The sequence below is a fragment of the Beta vulgaris genome, chromosome 9, assembly GCF_026745355.1.
Source record: "Beta vulgaris subsp. vulgaris cultivar EL10 chromosome 9, EL10.2, whole genome shotgun sequence".
NCBI lineage: Eukaryota > Viridiplantae > Streptophyta > Magnoliopsida > Caryophyllales > Amaranthaceae > Beta > Beta vulgaris.
Genome location: NC_079210.1, coordinates 54,257,263 through 54,272,598, shown reverse-complemented (window position 1 = coordinate 54,272,598; position 15,336 = coordinate 54,257,263). Strand labels below are relative to the sequence as shown.

Sequence of the window (15,336 nt, the reverse complement as noted above, 5' to 3'; positions counted from 1 at the left end):
TTTTAAGATTTCAATCGCGATATTAATAACATTGCTCACCCGAGACAGAAGAGGTGAAGGCAAACTCAATCTTCATAGTGGATCTAAAACTCAGACGCAATGAAGAAATATGTTCAGCAGCTGCAAATGAAATAAAGAATGGGAAGACTATTATTAAAAACAAAAACTTACTTATAAGCAAGAGGACTTCATAAGAATACAGCTCTGCCTTTCCTTTTTAAGGGTTTAGATGAATCCTGGAAAACAAGCACGGAAATTCAGTGATAGCCATATGCTCACATCCTTATCAAACAACGCAAGAATTTGATATTCTAAATTCTTAGACCAGAAGTTACAAGGATAACATACAAAGATTAAAAGCTATGCTTAACTCTCTATGTGACACAAGAACATTGATCAATGGACAATTACACACGAAACCTCAACAAGATATGATTTTCTAATACAAAAATATGACTAGTACTACTGCAAGCGAAAAAACCTAGAGTATCTACAATCTACATAAATGTTTTCCTTTTAAACTTAGAAAATATCATATAGGACAAGATCTTTAGCTAAACATCATCTAAGCAATTATGTTGCACATATGTTCGAAGCTACCATATAGTTCACAATTTTCTGCTCCAGAGACCAGAGCCCAATGTAGTAACTAGTAAACCTCAGAGCAATGAATATCTGCATGCAACTTGCCCTTATGATAAATGCTATTTGTATTCTTCTTGACTAATTTCACATAATATGCGAACGTTTTTATCAGTTCTATCACATTGTGTAACATATGCCAATGGGCTTGCGATTAAACTATCAGGTTAATCGCAATCTTTAGCACTATCGTCTACGAAAACATCGGAAGTGATCATCCTTTATTAAAGATACGACTAGCTTGTCAATAAGCCAAAAAGAGTAAGAAAGCAGATTAATTTTTCCAAACCTGAATCATGTGCAGCATGTAACTGGAAAAGAATCAAAAGCTCGGAAAAGGAAGAGAAACACGGTAGTCCACCATGTTAGCATCGTTAGGTTTACAATAATCTGCTTCCCCCTCCATGAAGATCGTGACCACTTCCAAGCTCCAATCTGAAAAGTTCTTCAGGATTCTCCATATTCATAGTCCCCAGAACTTTTGCCTCAAAAATGACATGCTCCACTGAATTACCCAGATATTACATAACAAAAAAGGCAAAGAAACATACCCTTGACATTAAAGAAACATCAAGATGTTTGTTTGAATACATAATCAAAAAGGCCTTATTGCCATGAATCAACTCACACAATAATAAGTAGATCCAGCTACATACAAATTGTCATATCCTCCAACCAATACTACACACACAAACTCCATGACTTTGCCATATACCAGATGTGGACACTGCCATGATGCTTATACGCTGCATTTTCGAATAGATACTTAAAAAAATCTATCTGGAGAACATCGAATGAAAACCTAGCTATCTTGTATCCATGTAATGTTGCATAACCCAATAACCGTCCACACAAACATAACCAGCCAAAATTTCATATATAAACAAGAAGAAACATAACTAGACAACAACACATAAATCAGAATGCTGAAAACAGATTGAATTGATCATTGAATTCGAAACAAACCCAATGTAAGCTCAAAATTTCTTTCCTTTAACCATCATACACTTGATCATCAGGAGTAACCCAAATTAAGGGAAACCCATTTACAATTAACCAACTAACAATTTTTTTAAAAAAGTCAGCAAAATTTGCAGATTAACATCACTACTTTCTCCAAATATATATTTATAGTAACTACAACTACTTACTACCCCCATAAATACACTATATAATAAATCTTACTCAAATAAAAAAAACGTGTCATATATCAAACCTCCATCTTCTTCTTCATCATCATCAATTCCATCAATTACATCTCCAAAAAGAATTCACTTCACTACATCAGATTTCACTTTTCACACACGTAATCCATCAAACCCACATTGTTTATAAGTCAAAGACTGTTTTTTAGGACTAATCACAATCTCACAATCAACAGAAACCTGAACACCTGGTGAGTCAAAACTAATAATTCGAATTTTAGCACTAACATCACCCAAAACCCTAAGTTCAACTTTATCATACATCGACGCATCTTTTACCAAATCCGACGCATCTGCTTGCATCAAATTAACCTTATCAACCGAAACAATTGTTTCAACTGTTCTCACACTATGCGCCGGTTGATAAAACCCAGGCACTGTCCCTCTCCCCAACGGTATTCCTCTATACATCACAGTAAATCTCGATTCACCATATTTTATCCCAACTTTGTTCGGATTTACCGCAGTAAAAAGAAAACGCACCGACAAAGATAACGACACACCACCGGGAGTTCCACCTGATGTCGGTGATATTCCGACATATTGTACGGCTACTTGTTGAAGATCGTACTGTGGTTTTTTAGGTTTTACGGCGAGTACGATGACTAAGATTACTGCTAGAGTGAGAAGTGCGAGGAGAGAGAAAAGAAGGAAAAGACAACAACAACAACCTTTTAAGAGAGATGGAGATGATGATGAAGATGAGAAAAACGACGGCGTATTTGAGTAGTAGTATTGGTGTGATGATGTCGGTTCATTTCGGCGGCGATTTTCCGCAATTGAGAATGACGTCATTTTCTCTCTCTAGTTTGTATATTTTCTCTCTCTTCTGGTTTTTTTCCGGCGAGAGAGTGGAAGTAAGACAGTGTGAGTGTGTTGAAAAGATAAAGAAAATAACAAGTTGTGTATGAATTTACTTTTTTGGATTCTCTTTTTTTTTTCCTCTTGATTTTTGTGCGTGGGTGACTCACTGTTGTCTGCTTTTATTTTTCTTGGATATTAAGGTGGTATGAGATTATGATGAATTGATTGTCTTTTTTTGTTTCATGACTTTTTTTTTTGCTTCTTTGTTGTTGCTTGACAGATCCTTTTTTCTTGGTGTTCATATCTGTTCATCACTCTACTTAGATTTAGATGACTAGTTTTACTAGTTCACAAGATTGGTCAAAAGTTGCGTGAAAATGATAGGACGTTGATGAAGCACAAAGCAAGGATTGGGGTTAATTTGTCTAGCACGTCTACTCAAATTGATCCAAGTATTATACCACCCTAAAGTACTCCACCCACTAAAGAGAAAGTATGTGCGTATATTCGGTATGGGGCAACAGTGTCCATATTGGGGTATGCAAGTAATTTGACAGAAAAAGACAAAAAGAGTAAAGTGGACCAAATGTTGAAGTTGATTTAATGGCAATTTAAACATCTCTGGTCATGTATGAGAGAACTCAAATCACCTATTATATGAATGTTGTTAGTTTTGAATATAATCAAATCAACTACAATGTGAATCAGATCATGCATGTATGTATGTAAACTTGTATGTAATTCAATTTGTATATAGGCTTATTTTCTAGATCATGTGTCATACAATTCATATCACCTATAATATGAATTATATCGATTACAATATAAATCATATCTTGTACAATATATAATCAGAGCAGATGAACTTTGATTATGTAGTATATGCACCAAATCTTATATGTTATGAATCAGATCTAGTTCTATATGTTTTAGATCTTGTTGTATATGAATTGGATCTTAATAATGCTCACTTTTTTTTTTTTGTCACAAGTAAAAAAAAAAAAAAACATGTATTTACAACTTTGCCACGGTATGGACACTGTTGGCCCATATTGGATATGCGCCTATCACAACTCCTAAAGCCTAAAGGGTATGTTCTCTTCATCTTAAAATAAGTTTAAATCAGGTTTGATCAGGTGTAATACAGCACTTAAAAATAAGTTTCAATAATGGTCAATCAAGTTTATTAAGGCTATGTTCTTTGACTGAACTGAACTGAACTAATATGAACTTGTCTAAATTGAACTGAAATGAAATGAATGAAAATAGTGAGAGGAAACTAACTAATTGAACTAAAGACGAAACTAAATTTGTTTGAAGTGAACTAAATTGAATTTTAATTAATTCAGTTCAAAACAACAGAGCCTAAGTTCAGTTCAGATAAGTTCGGTTTTTCATGTGAAGAGAACACACCATGAATTAGTTGATATTCAAAAACTTTAAAGGTGCCTCTAAGCTTTAGCCCTCTACTCATATCGTCTTGAGCAACATGCATCGTAAGTATGATGCGACACATATACACGATGTTCTCAACATTTAGAAGTCATTATTAAATAACACAATCTATCATCTCTTAACAAATTACCTCAGTTCCAAGTTTCATATACATTGTTTATCACTAAGATCTAGAGTCAATCTATTATAGTCAGCCATTAGCCATTTTAGTAATGATAATATGTTTACTTAGCTCATCAATTGGAATATTATTTTGATGCAGGTGAATCAATAGTTCAAATTCGATAATAAGTAAAAAATTTCCATCTAAAAGGTTTTTATTTACTTGTTGCACTTTAATATTCGTAATATTTATTATACTTTAGCCAGAAATTCGTACATAAATTCATAATTTTAATGGGATGGACGATGCAATGGAGTTATTAGCATTCTTAATAGTTCTCTTAAGGGATAAGTAACTTGCAGCTTTTGTATTTCATTAAACACTCCCATGATTTAAGGATCTAAAAGGGGTCATCTGATTTTTCATTCCTAATAGTCATTACCTTTCATGTGTGTCTCAAGTCTCAACAATGCAGGCAAACAAAGCAACCTCTTGCTACTTTTACTGTTCGGGGATTGGGAGGGAATTTTTGGCATATACATAAATGGGCTATTGATAAGACCATAAACATAATTGGGCTACTTATGACTGAGGCCCATATTGCAAATTGTGCTTCTAAGTTGGGCTTATTTAGCTCACAAGGTGGACAAAATTCAATAATTAGGAATCCAGAATATTGTACAAAATCCAATTAATAGTCCATTACAATTACATCGATAGACCGTAAAGTAGTAATACTTCACAACAATTCTTTGACTAGTTTGTCAATTCATACCGTGTAATTATCAGTTAAATCACTAGCCTTGAGATGTGTAAGTGAAATACTCCCTCTGTTCCAAAAATATTGCTACATTTTGACCATTGCCACTATTCACTTTGTAACTTTGACTGTCTTTTAGTTGATATACATAAGAAAAAACATAGTCATGTTGGATCTTATTTGATTTGTCCAAATTTGTTACTTCCAAATATATAATTTTTATATTTTTTTATATATGTAACTCAAGATATTGATGGTTGAAATTGCATCTCGCAAATTGTAAAAAAGCAGATGTAGCAACATTTTTGAGACAGAGAAAGTACTTGTTTATACAACATTTTATGTAGTTGGTAATGCATTTCATTCTTTTGACCAAGCCATTTCACTCTCGAGAACACTTTGGTTAAGGACACTAATAATCGATTATTTTGGACCTATCACTTATTGATGATGCCACGGATTTTTTGTTTTTACCGTATAGAAATTTCAAAAACAAGAGGTCATCACATAGAGTTTCCAATAAACATTTATGAATATCAATAATCCAATATGAGATATTAAATCACTAATAAGAGGCTTTATAGTTCAATACAAAGTTCATTGCACATTTGCACATCGTGTGAATACACGTATATACCTGCATAGTACCTCTAATACATGCTATCTTGAAGCACTTAATAATGGTACTAGCTAGTGGTTCTCAATTTCTAGCATGTAAAATGACCCTTATAAATGATGACAGACCAATCAATTAAATAAAATTGTGCATGATAATGACTATAGAAGTTCAGAACATCCATATATACGTAGTATTTATCAATTATCACATTCAAAGCCTTAAATACATATAGAAGCCCACAGTACACCTCCCAAGTCCCATCAACACCCTGGACATGCTTCACATAGCTAGTGGCTAGTGTTGCTTTCATTCCTCTTTCCCTACCAAGTACCAACTCAGTCTACCATCCACCAATATATACTACTGTTCCGTATACTATATTATACAAGCTAAGGGAGCCCCGGTTTATTTCCGTGATGTACGAACTTCGTACATCAAGTGTATTTTTGTAAAATAGATGCTAACTAATATCAAGTCGTAGAGGTTAAATATTGAGTCAGTGATTTTTTCTTAGTTAAAAAAATTTAAAAAAGAAATCACGACTTAATTATTTCACCCATACGACTTGATATAGGCTTCTATTTTACAAAAATATCACTTGATGTACGAAGTTTGTACATCTTGGAGATGAATCGGCAATGTCTTCTATTATACTTATATTATCTTAATTCCTTATACGTATCTTTACCTCCCATTATTTCTTAGTTCATTACCTCTATTCAAGCACACTACTCTTAGATCAGACTTTGTTTGGTATAAACTTTTCATGTGTTAAAAAACAGAATTATATGAGAGATCATCTTCATAACTTCATTACATATCGTTCGAGATAAACAATATAATTTCACAAGGATTCACCAACAATGCAGAAACAAGAAACAAAATATTTTCATCAAACCTTAGGGTTGTCATACTCTTACTTAGTTCGAACTACAACATCATCAACTGACTTTAGTCTTTAGCTAAGAAATTCTTACATATAGAATCAAATTGAACAACTCCAACATGATGAATATCAAGTATAGAAACATATATATATATATAGTAGGAGTATTATTCATTATTGTTAGTTGTTACATTCATCTCATTCTTCTTCTGAGAAGCATAACACAAGAAGTAGCTGAAAAAATGACACGAATAATAAAAGAGGTAGTTTGCTCAAGAATGATAGAAAACCTCATTTCTTGGAGTCTCCAAAGGGTGGAAACGAAGTGATACACTCCATCAATCACCCAAAATAACGTGCTCATTTTTCTCTTAAGTATACTCCAATTCAACTTATAATATAATGCAGATAATTTTGTAGTATTTCTTAGTTTAAATGGAGAAGAAAAGAAGGACGTGATATGGTAGTATGCAAATAATGTTGGTTGGAAAGCAAGAGAAATAACAAAGTTTATAGTTTATAGTAACGACCTAACATGAATAAGATCAAAGTTTGTCGTTTTAAGGAGCAAAATAAAGCCAGAATCTGAAATTTCTTTGTTGTTTCTAGGATGGTTCCTTCACCTGAAATGGGACCTTACTTTTAACTTCAGATAAAAATCTCAGTTTTTTTTTTTTAACTTTATATGTATTTAGATCATTAGATGTTATAAATGATGAGTTCAGATTATAAGTGACACACTAGTAATAAGGTGTCAATATATTGATGTAGTAAATATTGATGTAGTAAATTTTGTAGTTTTCGCATTTAAAATTTTAAAGGATATTCTCGAGTATATTCTCATCCAAAACATATAATATTTATTAAAAAAATTATTTCATGTTTGCATTAATATATTATCAAATACTTTTATTTTTAAAATATGTTGATTAAAAGGAGAAAGGAATTATAAATAAACGCTTGGATTTCGTATTCCTATGTGCGATAATTAGTAATTTCACTAAATTGTGGTCTTGTCTTCTTTGAGATCTGCCACCTAGTAAAGGGAAGATATTGAGCTACAACAAGGTTCAATGATCACATAATTAAGATATATGTCTTCTTTATCTTTTTAAATAATGAAAGTTAGTATCTAACTTTGTCTTTCTATGAAGAAGCTACTTCTTTGCTTTTGAGTAAAGGTTTTCATAACGAACTTATCTGGATAAGCGGCCCTTTGTGAACGTCCTGCGCCCCCCTTATTAGTAAGGTGGGAGAAAGAAAGCCTCAATCAGATGCACATTCATTCCTTTTGTGTGCAGAATAGTTAAGTGTCTGACTCTATTGGTCATAGTTTCCTGCTGTTGCGGCCGGTGCTCGTTTGCGCGCGCGTGAACCAACCCAACAAAGAAGGAAAGGATGCCCTCTCGGGGTATCTTAGAATGATTCGAGCCGTATGAAGGGAAACTTTCAAGTACAGTTTGTTTGTTTCTTTTTTTTTAGGGGGGGGGGGGGGGGCGATAGGGTCCCCCAATTGACTTGGCTCGAGCCTAAGCGAAAGTGAAATAGTGGGCCTACCGATCCCAACCAGGGATATGTTGGGATTCGCGAAGTATGACCCCCCTAGCTTCTCCCTTGACTCCCTGAGAGGGAATAGAAGGAACAAGTTTATTAACAGCCCCTTGCCCTCTTTCTCTCCCTTTTGGAGTACGAGAAAGAGGTGGGGCCAGAAATAAATCCAGTATCCCAAGGACACCCGTTAGCATTTGGCTTCATCTATTGAGTTCAAACAAATAGCTTAAGGATATGTTATTCTATGCACATATGGTCGTAATTGGATCATAAGATCAAACCCGGCCTATAAGTGCTCTTTAAGAGTAAGTAATTACTTGCCTTCTCACCATACCCGTGAAAGGAGAAGGGATTGATATTAGTGTTTGGTTTTGGTACCAACAAGAACAAAATTTTAAAAGCCGAAATTTCTTACTAGTGGGTTAGGCACCATCTAACTTTCTAAGCCCTACCGCTATTTACCGTTCGTATTTACTGAAAATCGCCCGTATTTTTTTCAAAATTTTCCTAAACAACCCCCCCTCTCCTCCTCTCACTCTCATTCTCACTTCTTTCACCTCACTTCAACCACCACCACACCAGAACCACCACCACTGAAACGAAAGCCACCTGAATCACCACCCCCGAAATCACCACCACACCAAAACCACCACCATGTACAACCACCACCACCGAAGCCACCACCACGCTGGAACCACCACCACATCGAAAACACCACCGCCAATTTTTTTTTTTGTTTCCTACATAGAGGAAACGAAATGAACCATGAAGGAAACGAAACAGGAGGAAATGAAACATAATTTCGTTTCCTCTGTGTAGGAAACCAAAAAAAAAAATTGGCGGTGGTTCCGGTGTTGGTGAAGGTCGTCGGTGTGGTGGTGGTTGTGGTGAGGTGAGAGAAAGTGAGAGAGAGAGTGAGAGGAGGAGAGAGAGAGAGAGAGAGTGTGAGTATATTAAGGGTTAGTTTAGGAAAATGTTGAAAAAAATACGGGCGATATTAAGTAAATACGGGCGGTAAATAGTAATGAAGTTGGACTAGTTGAATAGTAAAATGTAATATTTCAATAACGTGTTTCTCCTCAATTCTGACAAAAATAAAATGATTACCTCCGAAAAAAAATTAGTTACAGTTTCATGTACTGATATGTATGTAATAAACTAGTAAAACTACTATTTATCACTATAATATCAAATAATAAATATCGTAAAAGGACTCCAAATTTTTGAAGTATCTATAAAAGTTCACGATCTCTCCAAAGTTGTACAAAATATTTATGTTATACTCCCTCCGTCTTTTATTAGTTTACCCCTTTTGACTTTTGACACTATTCACATACATGACTTTGACTATCTCTTGTAATTTGTATATAAGGAAAAATATAGTCATGTGAGATCTTGTTGGATTCGTCTCAATGTGTATTATCCAAATATCAACTTTTTGTAATTTTTGCTTATCGAAAATTAGAGATATTAAGGTTCAAATTAGTATCTCGGCGAATGTGCCCCAAAGAAAGGGGTAAACTAATAGAGGACGGAGGGAGTATGTTACTATTTCAAATCATCGTGTTGTTTAGGACAAGCTAAATTGATCTCTAATCATGGTGATAAATTAGATCAAGCTCAATTAATTATTACTTCTACAATTAAAGCTCTGATTTTTAGCCTTTAAGATCTCCTTGATCATTCAACTAAGTTACAAAGCAATGTAAAAGTAAGGGAAATGTGAAAATGGTAAAAAGAAAGAAAATATAAATGGAAGAGAAATGCTAGATTAACCTAGTAATCTACCATTCAAAAATAGAAAAATCTAACATCCCAATGACACAATCGCAAAATCATATTATGAGATTATTTCATATGCAGCATGTGAGAAAATCGTATTATCACGATTGTGACTTGACAGCCAACTGTCCCTTTGGTTGCAATTCTTTTGCCATAAAAAAAAGTCTGTGGAGCCTATTCTGTTCTAACAAATAACAATTATGTGTCGCTCCACTCACTTGTGTCCGTGTTATTTTCCCATTTAACGGCACTAAATCTGGGCTTTCAAACACCAACCATGTGCCACAGAATTGCAGCACAAATTACTGTAAACTTCCATCATGTACATTGAAAAAAAAAATGTGATGCAAAATGCAAGGCTAAAATAAGAGCCACACGTTACTGATGTTGTTTTAATTGGTAATCTTTGCTGTACGATACACCATTTCTCAAGGAAAACCACACAAACAATCAAAGCAAACCAACTTTTTTGAGTTGAAAGATTCAAATTATTTACGAAAAAACAATTTAAGATATAAGAATTTGAGACTGGTTCAGGGAGGGGATTGAGTCAATTAACTACATATGATTATGATACGAAACAAACTTCCAATTCCACATGAATATTATGTGTATCCAATCAATAATCACGACGATGATCTTTAGCTCATTGAAATCAGATCTTCGAGGGGGCATGCTGTATCATATCGATCAAAAGCAGGCATCCAACAGGCAGCAACAACAAAGAGCAGCCAAACTGCAAACCAATAAAAATTGAAAGGGTAAGAGCATGTAACACTCGTCAAGTCGACAAAACAAAGAACTGTGTAAAAGAAAAAAGAACTTGTATCTCATGCATTAGGTGTTTCCTGGCGATGATGGTCTCCTAATGTAACATTCACCTAGGTTTTATAACAAAATTTAAACTGCAAATGCGAGCAACTAGCAAAATGTCCCCTTCAGATTTTCCCCCATCTTCCCAACCCTTTAGCGGGAGTATTATTCTGATACACATTCCAAGATATTTCTTTGGTGATGTAGTATGAAAATGGCATTTTCCTACAAAGAAAGAATCTGCTGAAGAAATAATGTGACCAGATAAAAACAATAATATCTTGGGCAGACAACTTGGTTCCTAGGATAAGGGTAAGAAAGACCCATCATCTCGAAAACATAACGGAACTGAAGCATCGACCAAGGATAGCATATTGTACTATATACCAATAAATTTGACCATTGAACCAGTCAGTCGTCCTTCACCCAAACCACAAAAGGAAGTCTTGGTCAACAGATGTTTATTAAAAGATGTTAAACAAATTAAGAATAACTTTGTGGATAATACAATTACCAATTAAAAAAGGTTGTCAGTAACACAGGTACTTAGTTTATCTTATAATCAGTTGATCCTCTTCTTAACTCATGACAACGTTGAAAGACTGTAGGACTTAATGACGAGACTTAAAAAAATGAAATGGCAGAAGTCGGAACATGCACACAATTGCTCCCCGATATCCTGCATCTTTGAATGCACTATGCCCAATAAAAATTTAAGACGAGATCTGAATGCCCCCAAGTATTGAAACCAAAAGAAAAGCTACAAGTATGAACACATAGCACCTACTCTAGTAGATACAGTTTGATCTAAACGGTATAGAAAACCACGTGTAGAATCATCCCAACACACCCACCACATTAAGTGGTAATCTGATTAATTATAAGAAGTAACACTTCCTACGAAATTGTTTTCCCATGTTGGTACATATTCCAGAAAGCACCAAAAGGTTGGTTGCTTTATCAAGAAAAGTTTAACTTCCTACAAGAAGTATTTACATACCTAGGGAGCCTAGGTTAGCAAGTTCTTCCAATTTGTGAAAAGTAGATCTATGAAAAGGTGCAACTTCTAGTACTTTTGTCTAGTGAATAGCTCCATAATATTCCATATCCCATGTTCTACTACGTCAACCTAATAAGCAATAGAGTACATTGGTTCGGTATTTAGACACACAAAAATTATACCATAAGGGGTATAACTTGGACACTTCGAATTAAAAGATAAAAAAGGTCTCAAACCTAGCTAGACCAGGGAATTAAAACTCTCCCGTTCCGTTACAGAACGGCCGTTCTGTAACGGATTTTGGATTTGCCGTTCCGCGAAATCCCGTTACGGAACGCCATAATAAAATTCACGTACTTCTCGCCGCGTTGTCCGTTCCGTAACGCGAACTCGCCGCGTTAGAACGATTTTATCCCCGTTACATCCGTTTTTTCAAACATTGGCCAAATTTTTTTTATGATTTAATTATATAGTTGAGGAAACATGATATTCTATTAGATTTGATTATATTATGTTGTAATAATGCTTCCTAAACTAAAAAAATTCAAATAAGGTTAAAACATATTAATGTGAATTTTTTTAAAAAATTCACGCTGCGACGGCCGCGAAACGTTCTATTTCGCCGTTACAAGCCGTTCCCGCGACAACGCGACCGTTCCCGCGAACGCGACCGCGAGCGCGTTTTTTTTCCCTGAGCTAGACAAAGGGGCTCTCAGAACTAGATACATGAATTGTGTATCAATACATACAGAGTATGAACTATGGAGCAAAGCATTTTTGGAACAGCCAATACTAAGACTTATCACCAAAAGAGTAGAATCTAGGATTCCAGGCCATGACTTTAAGTTAGACTACATATCAACCATCTATTCACTTGATTAACAGAATAACTTACGACTTAGGACTACTAACTCGAAACAACAGATGATATTTAGATACAAGACACCTATACATCTGTTGCTTGAAATCAGCAACAATAAGCATAGATTAACTACACTGTCAAAACTACCGCACATCAATTATTAGCAAAATCCATTCCATTTCTGGCTAACTAAAACAGACTGACAGCAAGAGAATAAAAGTTAACGACACGTCATCTTACTTGTCCTAAACTCAAAAACAGTATCTACAAACAGAATAGCTTCTTTCTTAGACACTACCATGAGAACAGCCTGTGTTACTCAAATTCCAGGTACTTGTGTCATATACAGATACATCTCTAAGTGTTCGACGCAGCTATTTTATAACAAAAGTTCATCAATTTAGCCCAAAAAGAAGTGTCCATAATCATGATGAAGTATACAAAATAGCTGGAACTCACAAAAGCATAGAACTTCTCTCATAATCCAAACTTCCCAAGACTATTACATAAACATATGATCCATTGGCAAGATATCAACTCATTGAATGACCCTATACTTATCTATCATTCTCAATCCATCCCAATCAAAATCTACACCAACATTACAATTTTCACTGATGTAAGATTATACCCATTAACAAAACAATTCAAATAAACTCAATCATCATTCCATTCAAAAAAAAGGTGGAATCTTTTAATATAAAGTGTACAAAAATAAGACTTTTATCAAAGTGATCCCATATAATTTGGATTAAGCAAGATGCCAGTCTGCCACTAATAATCCCAACCAACTCCCCCAAAACACCCACCCACTAATCCCAACAAAAGGGCAATTCCGTCATTCCACACATTACAAAAAAAAAGACCAAAACTTTCCATCTCATCCGAGTCAAATCGTCCGAGTTCAACCACCCAGATCATTCCAGATCTAATCTCAAAAAAAAAAAAAATCAAAAAAAAAAGAAAGAAGAGAGAGAAAATTACCATCCTTCCATAAAACCAACACTCTGTTGTTGTTGCTGAGGAGGAGGTTGAGCATATTGTGGCGCATATTGCGGAGGAGGGTACCCTCCCTGTTGTGGGTATGCACCTGGTGGTGGGTACCCACCTTGTGGGTACCCTTGCGCAGGGTACCCTGCTGGTGGATATGCATCTTTTGGGTACCCTTCTGGTGGATAACCTAATATTTTTACACAGATTTTACATCAATCAATCAATCAATCACTCTAAAAATTTACAGTGACAATTTCTTTACAACACAGTAACAAAAGATGTTAAATTTATTTACCTTGAGGTGGAGGAACACCGACTGGTGGTTGTTGTTGATTGTAGTAACTCATTCTGTTTTCTTCTTTAGGGTTTTTCAAACAATTTTGTAAGCGAAATATAGAGAGAGAAAATTAGAGATATGAAAAAATTGCAGGAAAAGTTTGGGAGGTTTTGAGAGAAAGAAAGGGTTGTTTATACGAGTGAAGGTATGAGGTATTATTATTGGTTAATAAATCCAAATCCTAGTTGATTTTTAATCTTGTTTTTTTGGCCGCCTTTACTGTCAACGCGGTTATACGTTACCTTACTCGTTTGTGTTTCCTTTTTTAGGTTTTTTTTCGGATAACTGTTTGTGATAATGTAAGTTTTGTATACAAATATGGGGTGGTTCATTCTAAAATTATATTATGAACAAGTTGTAAGGGATTAAGGAATTATTGTGTAGTCAATGGTTCCGGTAAAATATTGGTCCATCAAATATTATAAACTATTAAGTGCATAACTTATATGGATGTCAGCTAGTTTAGTTGGTTAAAGTATTAAGAGATGACGCCTAAAATCTGAGATTGAATGTCGTTTACATCATTTTGACACCAAAAAAAAAATATACTCATGACTAATATAACTCCAGCACATGAACCTCAACTTTTAAGAATTGTTCACTAAATTTTAATTTCGTTATCATATTTTTTTTTAACATATTGACGTACTCTTATTATAGTTTGAGTTTTTCAAAATCCACCATATTTGTCTAACTTAACTTTCTTTATTGTGGGGTTTATGTACTTGTTTGCCAACTTGTCATGCCATGCAATATCCAAATGATAGGTTTTGGTGTCTTGAAGACTTGACCTATATTCTCTCCTTTTCCTCTACTTTTCATATATGTTAACATTTTTTATACTATTAAATCAACCATCTTATAATTATATGATTGAACTCGTGGCTATTATTGGGTGTACTTTATGTGAGAGTTTCGTTATGGTGGAGAAGAAAAAGGCAACCCCCCCCCTTCTTTTGTTGTTGTTTGGTAAGTTCAACTTTAAAATAATTCACTTTTCTATATCATAAGTTTTTAGTGGTGATGTTCAATATTTTGGAATCTCATATGTCTCTTCTGAATATCAAATTTGTTGTTTGAGGAAGCAATTTACAAATTACTAAGTTCAACTTGTAATTATAAATGCGAAATAGATTTGAAGGGGTGTTTGGTAAATAGATTTCGGATGGCTTTTTCATTGGCTCTAAGATTTTTCACGTGGTCAAACAGTTTAAGAGTTTGTTCGATTCAACTTATTTTGTTTTGTCTTATTTTATCTTTTATGAGATGAGTAAAAATAAGTTGAACATTACATCTTATTTATCTTATCTTATCAGATCTTAAATAAGTTAAACAAATCAGGACCTAAGAGTGTTTAATAAATAATAATTGACTTTTTGAGTAGCTAAAAAGTCAAAACTTCACGCAAAAATCAATTTAGCAATCCTATTTCCTTTATTCCGTCGTCTTATAATAATACAAGTCTAAATCTAACTTAGATTCGTCTTAATTTAAAACGGATTCGAGAAATCAAATTCGATCCGA

At 34.3% G+C, this 15,336-nt stretch overlaps 2 protein-coding genes across 2 annotated transcripts; both read right to left on the bottom strand.

Annotated features, from left to right (window-relative positions):
* Positions 1 to 1,563: 1,563 nt before the first annotated feature.
* Positions 1,564 to 3,103, bottom strand: LOC125491518 (uncharacterized). The gene has a single exon (XM_048636351.2). It carries the CDS (start codon positions 2,640 to 2,642, stop codon positions 1,941 to 1,943), a length of 702 nt encoding a protein of 233 aa, XP_048492308.1. The 5' UTR covers positions 2,643 to 3,103; the 3' UTR covers positions 1,564 to 1,940.
* A 7,064-nt stretch (positions 3,104 to 10,167) lies between these two features.
* Positions 10,168 to 13,986, bottom strand: LOC104904862 (cysteine-rich and transmembrane domain-containing protein WIH2). Its single transcript, XM_010693261.4, has 3 exons — positions 13,771 to 13,986; positions 13,467 to 13,662; positions 10,168 to 10,543 (listed from the first exon to the last, which is right to left on the bottom strand). The coding sequence occupies exons 1-3, from the start codon at positions 13,820 to 13,822 to the stop codon at positions 10,498 to 10,500; spliced, it is 294 nt and encodes a 97-aa protein (XP_010691563.1). The 5' UTR covers positions 13,823 to 13,986; the 3' UTR covers positions 10,168 to 10,497.
* Positions 13,987 to 15,336: the final 1,350 nt, after the last annotated feature.